Source organism: Plectropomus leopardus, chromosome 18 (assembly GCF_026936395.1).
Source record: "Plectropomus leopardus strain MGB_pleo_1.0 chromosome 18, ASM2693639v1, whole genome shotgun sequence".
NCBI lineage: Eukaryota > Metazoa > Chordata > Actinopteri > Perciformes > Serranidae > Plectropomus > Plectropomus leopardus.
The window spans coordinates 1,228,671-1,245,109 of record NC_142193.1 but is presented as its reverse complement, the minus strand read 5'-3'; the positions used below and the strand labels follow the sequence as shown (position 1 = coordinate 1,245,109).

Here is a 16,439-nt window from a genome sequence, read left to right as displayed (position 1 = left end):
TGCATATGTTTCCGTAGCATTTTAAAAACAAATTTCTAAATCTACGTATTTCGTGCAATTTATGGAACATGTTTTTACCAAGTTGCTCGTTGCTTTTTTCCCTCTTGTTTTTTGAAAGAAGTCGCACCAATTTACTGAGGATGGTATAAATACACGTGAAAGGCGTCGGAAAGCAGCACAAGTAGAGATTACCCTGCAGGTTTCAAACGGTTGAAAAAATATCCGATTTATGTAGCAAAAGTGGTGTGAAGAATGACTCACTGGGGATAATTGTTGCATAAAAGTGGTTAGGAAATTGGAATGAAAACATGCGTAGTAATCTGGATGCGTGCTGTGACTGTGCGCAGTGGGAGCTCTTTAAGGAGGGGGAGAGGGTACTGAGGCTGCTCCTGGTGTGCTCGCGGAGCTGCGGAGGAGCTGCTGCGTCAGGTCGTCCTCCCCGCCGCTCGTCCAGCATCCAGCCCTTAGTGAGACACCTCCTCTGCTCCCTGTCACCGTGTCACCAGCAAACATGGAGCACGCCGCGCTGTAAACTGAGGTTTCTGCACGTGTACGCAGCGTTCGAGAGGTTAGCAGTCTGGAGGAGCTCATCATGATGTCCTCTTACTACCACCCTGCCAAGGAGGCAGACATGGCGGCCATGACGGAGCCGCTGTGCCTGGAGAGAGGTAACTGTAGCCATCACCCAGAGCGCTCCAGCACTCTACTGCTTCATACAAGTGATGATTTACAGTACATGCGTGTTCTACTGAAAGGCTGCCATTGATACTGACTTTGTCCCATGGATGTATTACAGTGAAATCGCGCTGTCCTTTGTCTCTCGTTCTCGTTCCAAATATGTGTAATATGTATTACAGTGTAACCATGTATATCGGGGTTATTTAAATGTATGAAGAGGCTCGCGCGACCAATTGCTCGGGCACGGGCACCTTTCTTTTTTGGTAAACGTCATTAACTGGACATTACTGTTTACATGATGTTGGATAGACATGTCTGCTTTGTCCAGGTATACTAGCTTCGGGCCTTGGCCACGTAAAATCGCACGTGCCTTCAAAAACACCACGAAGTGTTCTGGCTCTGAACCGTGGAGCTGTGCGCACTGGACCGTGCCGTGCAGCGCGAGCTCATGAGGCCGTGACGCGGACGCTCAGCGGGATGAGGTGCGGTCAGACCAGGGCGGAGAAACTCCTGCTCCTCAATGTTCACTGGAGTGATGGAGATGCATAATAAGGCTGCTGTGCTGGAAAGCAGCCGGTCCAGCCAGCAGGTCCTGATAGTGTCCTCAGTCATTAGTTCAAGGTCTAGTGAAGACAAATGAACACATATTCAAATGTATGCCACTACAAGTAAACAGCACATCGACACAGAATACAGTGAAATAAAACCTTTTGCAAGAATAAAGTGCAGGGACCTAAAATTTAGTAAATAAATAGCACTGCAATTTAAAAAAAAAGTTCATATTATTGCTTCAAGATCAGTGACATTAAAACGCTGCAAAGGCACAGCATGTTAACCCTTTGAAACCTGGAGCCACATCACTTTACTTATGCTGCATCCAGATGCTTTTCACAAGTATTTAACAATCTGAACCCTCAGCGAATTAGTGTGATTCCTAAAAAGGCAATGATTAACATGGCAAGAAATGCCCCTCAATATGCAAGAAAATAAGTTAGAAAATTATTTTTTAAAAGTAAGGGGAAATGTCCAGAGAACTACATTTATAATTCATATTTCTGTGTCTAAATTATTTTACAAAATAATTGTGAATTTTAAGTAGTTTTTTTCTAGGTCATTGTCTTGTTATTGTGTTGTTGTTTTCAGGTAATTATCTTGTACTTTTTACTGATTTCTTGCCCATTCCTTTTTAAGTTGCTCATTGTCTACTTTCCATCTTTTTGAAAGAAACAAGGCCAATATGCCCAGATTTTAAAGGGTTAATCAGCCAAATAATATCATCAAAATTGCAATAAAATAGTAGATGAACAGCTGGAAATGGCACTTCAAAGTAAAAGCCTTGTGCCAGAGCTTCACTTTACAAACTTGACATGTTTGGGAGTCACTTGTGGTCCATTTTGAATGGACCAGCAACCCAATTATGGACCACAACCCACTAGTTGAGAACCACTGCTGTAAAACATCTTTGATAACTCCTGTTATGCTGCCCTACAAGGGACGCTGCCAGGAGTTTAAGGGGACCTACGGCCATTTTCATAATCCATACATGTTCATCCTATGATCTAAGACAGCCCAAAATATTCGTAAGCAAGAACAACTCTCTCCCAAATCAACCAACTAGAGTGCTAAAACTCACATTTGTGACTGTGATAGAGTATAAAGTGTGGAGCTGCTCCATAGACAGTGAATAGTGAAAGATATTGTAGATGACGTAGGGAGTAGCCGGGGGGATAATTTTTGGGGGGGTCATTTCTCCTTTTGTTGTTCATTGCCCTCTTACCATGTTTTTGACAGAAATCAAGCCAATTTACTCAGGTTTCAAAGGGTTAACCAGTGTTTTATTCACTTTTTATAGTCACATTACTACATATCATGTAACTTCAAATTGCTGCTGACCATTTTAATTACAGAATCCAGTATTTTTAGTGACACAGCAGTCACTGATTTCCTTTCATGCAGTATGAAAATCAAACTATGGGGACTGGACATATCAAGTTCTCCAGCACAGTGACCACGTCAGAGCCACATTACTGATGCAGGGAATAAATCCATCTCCAGTTATGACAGAATTTTCATGCAACAACTTAACAGGGAACTTCACCCATTCTTAAAATACATGTTTTTCCTATTGTCTGAGAGTCCAGAAATATTAATAAAAAATAAACAACTCAAACCCAAATCCAAAATTAGAATGCTAAAACTCAAATTTGTGCTGTCACAGGGTTTAAAGTCTGGAGCTGCTTCATAGACTATGGATGGTGAAAGATGTTGTAGATGACGGTGAGAGCAGCCAGTATATCAGAATATGTTCCGTTTTAGAACTGAGAACACTATAATAGAAAAAAACTCATTTGGGTATAAAAATAAACTCTATAGGCCCTTCAAATCACTCTCCCATTCCAAAATGTGTTATTTGCAACATTTTAGATGAAGACAAAATAAAAAAAGAAGCAGCTGAGCTTCCTTGTGTGTGGTGAATCTACTTATTTACTATCCTATTGATATCAAAATAGGCAAAAAATCCAATATTGTGCGTCCCTACCTAGGGCCCTTGGAGCCCCCTGAGGATCTGGAGCCTTCAGCGGCAGTTGCCTGCATTGCCTTGTTGATAATCCAGACCTGTGTGTGTTTTGTGTGTTGTGTGTGTGTTAGATGTGTGCAGGGTGATCGAGCTGCTGGACCGTCTGCAGCGGAGTGGTGAGCTGCCTCCTCCCAAACTGCAAGCCCTGCAGAGAGTCCTCCAGAGCAAATTCTGTGCTGCCATCAGAGAGGTACACACCATCAGCAGGGTGTCAGGGCAAGTCTGGGGGCAAAAATATTTGAAGTGCTCAAGTCCATCTTTTTCCACGGCCTAACAGTTTTCCCTCCCTTATGAATGGAGGCTACGTCCATGGTGTCACCCTGCATTTCACATACACATGTAAAGATTAACTGCTACGCTTTGAGAGAATAATATTTGCACAATATCCACTTATTAGCTTTCCAAACTTCTCTTGATTGCGTCTTGTGGCTTTTATCAGCTGATGGATTTCTCTAAGATGTTATTACATGACCTCTGTGTTGATCGTTCATCATTGCAAGTGGTCATATATGAGGAGAGATAGTAAACCCTGTGGAAGGGCTGCAAGACTATGGACAAAGTGATCATCACAATTATTTTTGATCAATATTGAGATCACGATTATTTTTCAGGATCACTCATTGTTTTTAGATACAATATATTTGTATTTCATTGTCAGAACAGGGCACAGCTTTCACTTCCATGTTTTGCTACATTCCCGCTAACACACAAATCTTTGCATCTTAATAAGACTAGTCCTTATTCACAGTAGCGGAAGCAAAATATAAATAATGTCTAACCCAATTTTAAAGCAACAGAGAACTGCTCATTAACAAGTCTTTGCATAAAAATAAGACTTAAAAAAGTTTGTTACCTTAATGCAGTGCATCTCTTATGGATATGGATCTGCCACATTTATTTTCACAGTGGTGATGGTCCTATGATGCGCTGCCGCGTCGATGCAAATGTCTGAGTTGAGGCTGGACGAGCATTAGCGGTAACAGTAAAGTAAAGTTAGCGACGTTATTCTTCCTGGCCTTCATCAATTCATCATACTGCAGACTGTGTTTTTTTGAGGAAGTTTAACAAGTTGTGTTGCTTTGCAGTGCAGAGTCTTATCTCACTGATAGGAATGATTGGGTGTCGATAGATGTAGCCGCTAAAAACAATCAGCATTTACATATCCCATTCCAATATTTTGTCAGTTAGGAAGCCTTGCTCCGAGAGTTTACAATACTGAGAGATGTAATATGGTCAAGAAAAAAGTCAAAGAGAAAAGTCAGAAATCAAAAGAGAGACAAATATTTGGCTTTGTTACTTAATGGTTTAACTTGTCGTGGATGTTGGTTATGCTCTGGTGATAGCTGATGACCTGTGTATCCAGTTTATATCATTGTAGTACACTGTATGTTGCTGTGCCTCATGTGTGCTCTGCCCTATCGTCCCTCAGGTATATGAGCAGCTCTATGACACTCTAGACATTGTTGGAGGACCGGAGGTGCGAGCACAAGCAACTGCCAAGGTATTCCATGCAAACTAATAACTAAAGAGTACTTTGTCATCACACAAGAGGATGCGTTTTAGAGACATTGGGCCCTATTATAATTACACAAGTGCAGTAGCCAGCATAAAGTGGTAGGTCTTGGGCCTCTTAAAATCTCCCCTGCTATTTGGGTTTAGCAGCACAAAGTGAGACATTCTGGGTACAGTGGGAAAGTTTGAGGGTGTGGTGATTAATAAATATACTCTGACAGAGATGTGTGGTTGTCCTGTAGCAGCCTGTGATCATGTGCATTTGATTTAATCAAGGTAAACACAGTGTAATGGCACTGATATTAAGGAAACCCCCTGAAAATATCAATCTGTTGCAATTGGAGAGCCCCCATCCTGTGACCCTGAAATGAAGTGTGTGTGTGTGTGTGTGTGTGTGTGTGTGTGTGTGTGTGGTGTGGTGTTAGAGGGGTGAGGACCTGTAGTGGGCCTTTACACAGCTTATGGAAAGCTTCCACAGTGGAAAGCTTACAGAGACTGAGGGGAGTAAAAGAGAGAAATGTGGATTACAATGAGGTGTGCTGTTTCAGCACCGTGGACAGAGTCATGGATTTATCAATACAGAGTAACTAAACCTCCAGACCCCCTTTTTCAGCTGAAAAACAATGTTTACGTGTGTTTAGTAGTGTTGTTGATGGATTCAGGTCCAAATCTTGACATTTTAGTGTAATGTATTTGAATTCCACATACTGTGTTGCAACCCTGATTCCAAATAGCTAGGATGCTGTATAACCCATAATCACAAACTAAATGTAATGATTTAAAAATTCTTTTTGACCTATATTCAATTGAATACAATATAGATACAAAATATTTAATGTTCAGACTGATAAACGTTTTTTGTAAATATACTGTACACCTATTCTGAATTTGATGACTGCAACATGTTTCAAAAAAGTTTGTTTGGGAACTGAGAACACTTATTGTTAAAATGAATGAACCTCCCACCTGTGCACCATGCACTCTGTGCTGCACATCAAAATACCCCAAAAAATAATTTAAGGTCAGAAGAATGGCAAACTGTCAGAGTGCTGCTTTTGATGGCAGAAATATGGTTCATTATGTCTAACTACATTCCTTTATGTTCATTTAACAATCTTTGTATGATACATTCTGTGATGTAACTGGAGTTGAACCATGTTTATGTGAAACAGACGTGTTTTCATGCTGATCATACATTTACCTTTCTAACCAGGCCACAGTGGCAGCCTTTGCAGCCAGCGAGGGCCACGCCCACCCAAGGGTGGTGGAACTGCCCAAGACAGAAGAGGGTCTGGGCTTTAACATCATGGGGGGAAAAGAGCAGAACTCCCCCATCTACATCTCCAGAGTGATCCCTGGAGGGGTGGCTGACCGCCAGGGAGGGCTAAAGAGAGGAGACCAGCTGCTGTCTGTCAATGGAGTGGTAAGCTCAGCTACACACACTCATTTCCACATCAGTCTTTGTAAAGTAACGTATTCTCATGACAAACAAATTGACCACTGTACACTGAAGAACTTTACTGTGACTTCATTCAGAGCGAGTAACCTGTTTCTGTAGCTTTTTTCAGGTTCGCTCAGTGAAATGACATGAATGTTCACAGGTGTGATAAATACACAAGTCCCATAACTAATTATCGACATCTTTTTTTCCTTTCTTTTTCAGAGTGTATCAATATTTTCTAGAGTGAGCATTATTCAAAAAACATGACTGAATATTTACAAAACAAAGCAAAAAACAGCAAAAATGTAATGACTGATTATAATCAGTGTCACAATATTTATAAAATAACATGTATCAAAAACATTAAGAGGCCTAGAATAGTTAATTAAAGTTCGCATTGCAACACTTTAATGCAGTAAAGAAACTAACTACAATCCAGCAGACTCATTTTTTAAAAAAAAGATAAACTACCAGTCCTGCAGCTGTCCCTCTGTCTCACTAAGTGGGAAGGGTGAGTGCCAGGGGCCCTAGAGGCTGATCTGTCCCCACAGGTTCACATTACCTACCAGGAGAAACAGACAAATGATTAATACGCCAAAAAAGGCAACTCAAATCCTGTGATTCATTTAATCCAAACGGTTTAATAATATTCAGCTCATGAATCCAAAACGCCTCTTTTTTAAAGAGCTGTTTAACCAGATGGCCACCTGACTGCACACTTCCTATGCCAATAAATTTGAGAGAAGTAGCTGATCCATGATTTTTCCTCTTATAGTGCCTAGCAGTGGCATAATCCATATATTCATTTCAAATGGCAGCCTTATATAGATCAGATAGTGGCTGCACAGACATTTACTCTAATTCATTTCAAAGGTTTTTAACAAAAAAATGTAGAGGTATTCTGTCTAGAATCTGCTGTGGCTGACTTCACAGATGAATTCTTCACTGTGAAAACTGGTGCTCTAATCAGTGACAGGGACGGTGTTGTAACTGGTTGGTACCTTGCAGAGCTTTGGCCTCTCATAAGCATGTGGTCTGAGACTGGTGTGTTGGTGTCCATGCAGAGCGTTGAGGGGGAGCACCATGAAAAGGCTGTGGAGCTGCTGAAGGCCGCCCAGGGTTCAGTCAAGCTGGTAGTGCGCTACACCCCGAAGGTCCTGGAGGAGATGGAGGCTCGCTTTGAGAAGATGAGGAGCGCCCGGAGACGACAGCAGCACACCAGCTACTCGTGAGGCAGCTTGTTAGTCTGTGCTCAGTCACCACTGTTCAATTATTCCTGCTGGTATTAAACATCCTCCTGACTCTGCCTGCATTATGAGTGCATCTCAAATGTAAATAAGATGAGATGGAGCTGGCAGATTTGTTTTAGTTCAACTGAAGGCATATGTTAGAAAGTGCATGACCATTTCATACTGCAGCAGTCCCACAAGAGTGGCCTAAAGCCATGTATGGGCCCTACTTGTATATTTTTGATGGACAGTTTGAGATGGCAGGAAGAGGAGGAGTTAGATGATCTTCTCTTCTGAAGAGTGCGGCTAAACCACAGTCCCTTTCAAGTCAAGGTAGTTTTATTTATACGGGCTTATATTAGGACTGTGCAATTACCTGAATTTCAGTTTCAATTTCGGCTCCAAACAATTACAAAAACAATGTAATCGAAAAAAAACAATTACTTTTCCACATTCCGTTTTGCAAGTGTACCCTTATTTTGTCTCGTGCCCTGAATCCCACGTGCATACACATTTCCGACCCTCCTCCCCTCAGCCTAAACTCAACACTTGCAGCCGATACTACCAGCGAGGCGAGTTGTATCAGCGCGAGGAAAGATGACGGAAGAAGAGCAACAGCATTTGGTGAGCAAATTAGGCAGAACAAATTCCGTCGTGTGGGAACACTTTGGATATGAGGCATCTGACGTGGAACAAAACAATAAAATTTGCTACAAGGTGGTGTCTGTACCACATGGCAAAACATCAAATCCTTTTAATCATCTCAACTTTAAACACAAAGTGGCCTATGACTAACTAATAAAAAAACAAAAGGAGAGAAGGACAGCCCCGCAACGCAGCCATTAGTTAAAGACACATAATAAAAAGAATTAAATTAAGAAATTAAAGCTCAGTGGGAAAAGTATTAACAGAAATTCAAGTTCCACTGTTTACAGAGGGTTTTTTTATGTTCAATAAATGCAACATGTTTGCAAAGTCAATGAGTAATCGTGGTAAGTAATCGTGATTTCAGTAGTGACCAAAATTACGTTGATTATGCTTTTTGCCATAATCGAGCAGCCCTAGCTTATATATCATAAATCACACACTAGGCTCAGAGGTCTTTGCAATCTGTGCAGCATACAACAGCCAATGTCCTTTGATCCTAAGTTCTGATAAGTCTATAACCCTCCCGAAAACTTTAAGCCTTTGAAACCTGGATCAACATCAGTTTTCTTGTGCTGCATTCAGACACCTTTTACAAGTAGAAAGACGAGTAAATCGGTTTGATTTCCTCCAAAACACGGGCTAAAAAGCAATAAGCTGCTTGGGATGAAATGTCCTGCAAACTCCAAAAAATCAGTTAATGGTGACAAAAAATGACCGAAAAAATATTATTTTTTGTGTAATATAATTATTTTAATTTTCTTAAATTTTAGCACATTTATTCAGGTAATTTCCTTTTTTTGTTCATTTACTTTTCTTTCTTTTTTTGTTGTTAATGTCACATCGTTTCCTTTAAACTTTTTAATTAATTTCTTGCTTATTTTTGGGTCATTTGTTGTTAAGTTGCTTACTGCCTTCTTTCGATGTTGTGCAGTGTATGCTGCATGCGTTATAATCTGCATTTTTTCTGAGCCTAATAAGATGTAGATTACGTGTCAATACCAAACTGCTGAAAATAAAGCCAACACAGAAGTGCCAAAAACTGCTGTTCCTCTACTGGCCATTAATAAATGCATTGTGATATAGAAATATATAAAGTCAATATGGCCAGTAGAAAGTGCCCAACTTTAGCAGAAATTAACATGTTCATGCCCTGGTACCAAAAGAAAGGTTTCGATCTCTGTAGCTAACATTCCTTGCTAGGGCTGCACCTAACAATGATTTTTTAAATCAATTAATCTATCAATTTTTTTTCGATTAATTGATTAATCTATTGATTTAAAAAAAAAAAATTAATCTAACTATTATTTTTTTATTACTCGATTAATATAACAACAAATTTACCAAAAAATAACATTTTAAAAGTTGTCATACACTGCAGGGCATTATTCCTCAACAAAAAATAGCCCAGTCTTAATTGGTAATCTGTGTTTTACAGTCTGATATAAAGTCTCTCCAAAATAAAATTTATGCAAGAGCGTGTTCCACTCAAGTAAAAGGAATGCAGTGCAATCTACATTAAGCAAGTCACTTTTAGGAGGAGTAACAAAACAGTTTCTCTTTTATACAGTAACAAATCTCAAACCTAGCAGTCCAACAAAACATCGTACAGTAAAATTAGTGCAATTGGAATGATATGAGTGCTGTATTTTCATATTTGTAAGCACATATTCCACTCATTTATGAAGTTATACAAGCTCCTGCACAGCTGACAACCCCGTCCTGTAAATGTTTCAAAATAAAATGCATTGTATCAGCAACTGATGGCATTCTGTCCAAAAAGACTCAGTCAGATACCTTTTGTTTTGAGGAAGGAAGTTGAGGTAAAACAAACATCTTTGTATTTCCTCATCTCTGTGACAGAGAGAGACTTTAAACTGCAGTATAATGTGGTATGGAGTCAACGCGAGTCACCGTTTTCTAGGTGTGCTGCGGCTGACATGCAGCTCAGACGTGCCTGACAAGCGCTGCTCGTGCGAGCAGTGTTCCCGCTCTAACTTGATACACGAGCGCCGAAACAAAGCACAACATGCCTGGCGCTGCTCACACTCTCATTACGCACGCTGTGTAAAACTTTCTTATAATACATCCGTGGTGTAAAACAGTGCGACGTATTCACGTCAGCGATTACGTCGACGTGTCGCCCCAGCCCATGGATCTACTATAAATCTGGATACAGCCATGGGGGCGGGGCCTCATTCATTCCTACGAGAGCTGCTCAGTGGTGCATGAAGCATGGATCTATTATAAATCTGGATACAGCCATGGGAGGAGGGCCTCGCTCATTTCTATGAGAGCTGCTCAGTGGCGCTGGAAGCCATGGATGTATTATAAGGAAGTCATGAAGCAGAGAAAACTCTTTTTCCGGGTTTAGAAAAGTGTAAAATACCCGGATCTACTGGCCCATAGAGCATGCGTAGAAGTGATTAATGACAGCTGAACGCTGCCGAGTGTACCCGAGCACTGACTCCGACTCACTGGCTCGCTCACACAAATTACCCGAGTCGAGTGCTCGAAGCGAACAGCGCTCGTTCACGAGCATTCCCCTCGTAGTAGTTTAACTTGTTAGCAACAGCACCTAATCTGCGGTATAACCACAGCGGTGCTGTCGGTTTTAATATTTACGTGATAATCAGATAATGGTATATTTATCTTTCTCTCTATACACACACACACACACACACACACACACATACACACACAAATATACATACAACTTATCAGAGAATCATATCATAATCATGACCGGAGAAATGAAATTAACAGAATCAAAAAGTGTTGTGCCCACAAAAATATAATAAAAGGCAGTGCCTTGTAATATTGCTCTGTGTATTATTACACAGCTCAACTTTAAGGAAATAGTACGTTCAGTACAGGTTAGTAAATGTCACTAGTGCTCCGTACTGCTCACTGATAACCGGTTGTTTGAATACAGACCGCAGACTGTATATACGGTCTCTGATACAGACACGGTAAGACGTCCATATTACAAGCTTTACAGCCAACAGTGAATGGATGTGATGTAAAATGGTAAAAATGATGAATTATGATTCAAAAATATCCATTACTATGGCCGGCACAAAGGGACTCCTAGAGTTACATGCGCATGCACACGAGTCCCGTGGGTCCAATGCGCATTCATTTTATGTCTGAAGAAATACTGAATTCCACATCTATGTTCGGAAAATGGTGCATTTTACGTCATTTGGACTTGTGTTAATGTTTTAAGTAATGGCTATTTAAAAATGTATTCTGAAAAGTCAACATGTCTAAAAAAAATTATCCAGTGATTTAAGGAGGTCTCTTTCCCAATGTTAAGCAAATGGGGAAAAGTCTTTCTGGGCCAGTGTGCATCACATGATGCTGTAATTCCACTTTCGGCCACTATGTAAATTTTGCTTCAGAGCGTGGTGCACTTCCTGGGGGCCTGCCCCAGCCCTATTCCTGACGAGTCTGTGTGTGTGTGTGTGGGGTTACAAAATGTAAGAGATATTTTTGAAATGTCGATAAAAAAATTACGAGATGACTGTGTTTCCACCGAGTGATGTCTGACTTCTCCTCTGGTGATAATATTCCAAGAAACATGGTGATGGATGTTCATAACATTAGCAGCTTTATTTCTATTGCAGCCACCACTAGCCACCATTATTTCCAATCCAAGACCACATAGGCGTGTTATGGAGCCATAATGGAAAGGCGAGCCCCTTATACGTGGTAGCGGCTAGGTATGAGGGATTTCTGGGCGGTGATAGTCCACGATTTCACAGAAGAATTGTGGATTCAAAACTTCCAGATGATCCGCTCTACTTTTGAAGAATTATGTGATGCATTAACACCTCTTGCAATGCCTGCTGCATCATGCCCGAAGATCTTAGTGTCTTTCTCCATTCACACATACCATGCCATGTGTCATATGACTCTTTGATGTACATCATGTGACCTATAAAAATGAGAAAATGTTTCCATTGCAGTTTTGAGAATTTTTTTTTTCGCCTAAAATACCACCTCATGTAAATGTAAAACCTTTTTTTGAGATTAATGGGAGTTTTTTTAAATTGACGTGTTTCCATTACGTGTATTTCATATTTGCAATTTCAATTGCTGCAATTTGAGGGTTAATGGAAACTAGCCTACTGACGTTATGAGCACTGATGTGTGCAGAAACCATGTATATATATATTTGGGGAGAGATTATGTGCGTCATCGAGGAGGCTTTTAGGCCTACCTTAAAAAGTCCTGGACACAGAAAAAGGTAAAAACATTATCACTAACTCCTCGATGTGGAACTACATAGCTATAGAGTCTTTTCATGTGTTTTCAACATGTATTTGCTAACAATGCTCATGTAAAGTGTTTCAAAAGCAATCACTGATTTTACTTTACCTGCACTTTTAAGTTACGCATATTGAAGGGCAGGGCTTTGAGTTAGAGGCGGTCTGTCAATTGTGTCCTTGGCTTCCAGTCGGATCTACCACTCATTCGTCCTCAGTGCCAGCGTCTTGCCTAAATATGTTTACTTCTGGCTCCAAACAACCAAAATGGCAAAGGTCAAAATGCCGAACCTGATGCCTCAAAACATAACCAATGGGTGATGTCACAGAAGCTACGTCCATTATTTACACAGTCTGTGATTAATACCAGGTGGGGAGTGGGCGTAAATCATCAGTCACTGAGAATGTGTGTTAACCCTGTGAGAGCCTTCTGGGATAGGCTCCAGTTTCTATGATCCTTAATGGGACAGCAAATTACTTAATGGATGGATGGATGGATGGATGGACTTGTCCTAGCATCTGTGGGAAACTTCAACACATTCTCATCCCAACTCATCAGTGACCATCCACGTCTACCTACAACTTCTTAGGTCTCCTTCTGTGTCAGCCGTTTACTCTCAGGAATGCTGTTACCTTGATGTTAACAAGTACACATGGTGGAATGACTCAGCATGGTCCTTATGTTGACACAACACACGGCCATCACAATGGTTAGAAGTCATGGCTGGTTGATTTAGGCAAAAGAGACACATGGGAAGGTGAAGTAAAAACACCCTTCACCTCCACACTGGAAGTGAACTCTGGACTCCTGCATGACAGTCAGTTGTTTGTGGGACCCATCCCCCCCACCCTCTCCAGCCCAACCCAGAAGCGCTCCTTATATCATGTCATCACTGGCAGTGTTTCAGTCTGATGCTGTCCTTCTGTATTACATGTGCACACTCCCTGCTCTGTCCAGCCACATTCTCAAGTGATGCCACCCGTATCATATGGACATGCTTGGTGTTGTCTGGCTGGTCACCAGCATATAATACCAACGCCACTGGTCTGCCCAAGCGCCTTCTCAGCTGACGCCATCCAGCCTTGTTCCAGGTGGATGCGGAACGTGGCTTTTGGCATCACGCTTGCACACCGAAAGCACTGACAGATTGGGCGTATTTGAAGAGTTCCGAATGAGAACAGACTGGAAAGTTCCATAGATGGAAGGATGCACAAGTTGGCTCTTTAGCTCATGTTTAATGAGTGAACATGTCACCAAAGCCCCTTTCTACTGCACAAAAAACCTGCTAACATCTGGGTTTTTAATGTAATGGGAGAGGTTACATTTGGTTACAATTGGTAATGACTCCGCAGTGGTCACGGGTATTTATCACCTCTGGCTCCAGTCGGCATTGATGGAGCAAAACACTGATGTGAGCATCCTAAATTTAGCCCCTTACTGGCGAGATACAATGACAAAATATCATCTGTTTGCATTGAAGCAGTGCTTGATCCAAATTAGTCTGCCATAAGTAAGAGATATATAAAGAGAAGTAACCAAGATTTACTATCTGACACACAAATAATGTATGTTGTTGCTTTACATCTAGCAGTTTTTGTGGCGTAGTTTAGCAGCATGCAGCATCATTTTCTTTCTGTCTTCCTGCAGATCTTTAGAGTCCAGAGGCTAGTTATCCAACGCCTCCATCCACCTCATCGTCCAACCCTCCTGATTCCTCTGTTCCAGTGAGAGGCGAGACCGTAGATGAGAAGCAAAAAACCAAAGTAGCCTACCAACACCTGTTAACCTGAACTTCTTCATGAAGCCAACGCTGCAGTTTAGCATTTTCCTCCCTGCCTCTTTCCCTGTTTCTTAGAGAAATGCAAAGTAAGCTTGTTGTCAGACCATACCTGTAATTTCACCTCTTCAGTGTGAAATCATCTTCAGCATCCTGTTACATAAGGGCAAGACATTCTCTTTGGTGTGTGGCTTAACTAGAACCAAGTGTTCATGACTTGAGATTTAGAGTTGTTTTACTTTTGTATTCTCATGTAATGCACTGCAGTCCTCGGCAGTGTCCTCCGTCTGCAGTTAGAGGAAGTCTGTGCAAACTGACACTTCACAGCCATGTCTTCATCTCATGTCCAGCGAGAGGGCTAACCATTAGCACTACGAAGAACTACTCTGACATCAGTGGCTGGAAAGTGTCATCTTAGTTAAAAGTTTTGAGAATTTTTAAAGTTAATTTGTGTGTTTACTTATTTGCATAATTAGTCATGAAATAAAGTCTGTGTAAATTAAATGTTGTCATCTTTCCTGTTTGTGTTCCAAAATCCTATGCTGACATTGCTCAGAAATAAGAAGAGGTTGCATTTTTAATCCCATGAAGAAGACATAACACTAAGAGTCTGAGAACTTTTTTGAAATCATATTTCAAATTTGTAAAACACTGATTTGTACATTTGAAGCCTTGTTTTTTATTGCACAGTAGAATTGTCAGGCAGGGTTACTCACTATAGGGCCAAAGGGACAAGAATTCACTGTGTGCTCCTACTGTCGACACCTGCTGACCATCATGTTTTGACAACTCTGTGTTGTGAATGCATTAGTTTTTATTTATTTGAGTTTCTGCAAAATTATTCTTGAACATACATCCTGTAATCACATTAACTAAAATAATCCAATGTATGCCTTCTGTGACCCAACTCTCAGGTGGGCCCGGGCGAATTTCCCCCCAGGAGAAATCCTCAGAAACTTCACAGTGAAACTGGCCATTTTCAGTTTTTTTTTAACCTCACTTTGGCTCAACAAGCACCAGGAGATGGAGCCAGAGCAACAAACAACCCTGCAGGAACAGATGGCAGCTAGGGATCATAATCAGTAATCAGTAACTTCCCACCATACCACATTCATGAGGAGAACCAGCTGCAGCTCGTAGCCAATCAGCCCAGCACAGGCTTAAAGGGTCCTCTCCAGAAGCAGTTGACAGAGGAAGACATGAGGACTGTCTTGCTTTAGATCCTTAGTCCAGTAGAAGACAACTTCAACCAAGTATTGCAAATGTCTAAAAATCCCTGCCGCCCTTGCTCCTGCTGTGACCTGTGTGTTTCTCCGAACAGGGAAGACGGAGGAGCCTAGACCACATCTCACAGCCTGTATGAGGGATACACAACCAAAGAAAACTATGTCACAAGTTATTATTGTCAAGAGAAATCTTAGAAACTTGATGAGAAGGCCCTCTTACATGATCTTTATCATAGTAACTTTTCAGATAAATAAAAAATCCCAGACACTGATCAGCATTAGATCACTTTATATACTAAAATGCGTAGTTAACCAACACATCCTGTTTAAAAAGCAAACCATTAAAGCAAAAAAAAGGTGAAGTGAGAACACCCCTGATAACTCTTTTTGTACATTTCTTCTCTGTAAAATGTGGAATGATTCTATCATATGATAACATGCCCTTTACCATATTCACCATTGCTACAGGAATGCCCTTTATAACGGTGAAAAATAGCTTTTTTGTACATTCCATATTAAATTTCCGAATAAATTCATCATATCCGAGAAGATTTCCTTCTGAATCCCTTATATGTAAGATAGACCAGATACCTCTCTCCAACCACTCACAATAACATAAAGAAGAAGACACATCTGTTGTTCCGTATGGGGGAATTATGAGGGGTAAAATTATGTTTATAAGCCAGTTTCCAGTTTAAGAGGACTTGCTGATGAAACCTTGACAGCTTAATGGGTAATTTAGTAACGCAAAAGTCACATCTCAATAGAAAATTAATCCTGCCACATTTACCAATTTTTTTAAAAGGAATATCGAACCAGAATCCATTGTTATCATGCATGAATTGTTGTAACCACTTGAGTTTTATCATTCCATCCATTGCTTTATAGTCAATCACATTTAACCCCACTTCTTTTAATGACTTAACCATATCACCTTTTCTAACTTAGTGAAGTTTGTTTTTCCAGGTAGAACTGAAGATGATTTGATAAATTGATTTAATCAATCTGTTAGAGACAGCTGATGAAAAGGCAGGGTATAGTATTCTAGAGAGTGTTTCAATTTTAGTTAGTCTCAAAATTC

General features: G+C 40.7%; 1 protein-coding gene across 2 annotated transcripts; it reads left to right on the top strand.

The window, feature by feature from the left end:
• Positions 1 to 350: 350 nt before the first annotated feature.
• On the top strand, positions 351 to 14,636 carry lin7b (lin-7 homolog B (C. elegans)). 2 transcript variants are annotated; one of them, XM_088069578.1, is made up of 6 exons: positions 351 to 668; positions 3,328 to 3,446; positions 4,686 to 4,757; positions 5,982 to 6,191; positions 7,274 to 7,449; positions 14,003 to 14,636. In XM_088069578.1, exons 1-5 carry the CDS (start codon positions 593 to 595, stop codon positions 7,439 to 7,441), a joined length of 645 nt encoding a protein of 214 aa, XP_087925704.1. In that variant the 5' UTR covers positions 351 to 592; the 3' UTR covers positions 7,442 to 7,449; positions 14,003 to 14,636. The 2 variants fall into 2 exon arrangements, with proteins under 2 accessions (XP_087925704.1, XP_042361075.1); XM_042505141.2 differs by having other exon boundaries at positions 355 to 668; positions 7,274 to 7,437.
• Positions 14,637 to 16,439: the final 1,803 nt, after the last annotated feature.

Bases quoted from the DNA above. Each gene is read 5' to 3' on its own strand.
- lin7b (XM_042505141.2), top strand. From the start codon at position 593: ATGATGTCCTCTTACTACCACCCTGCCAAGGAGGCAGACATGGCGGCC. The intron at 669-3,327 runs GTAACTGTAGCC...TGTGTGTGTTAG, and splicing joins GCCGCTGTGCCTGGAGAGAG to ATGTGTGCAGGGTGATCGAG. The intron at 6,192-7,273 runs GTAAGCTCAGCT...GTGTCCATGCAG, and splicing joins TGCTGTCTGTCAATGGAGTG to AGCGTTGAGGGGGAGCACCA.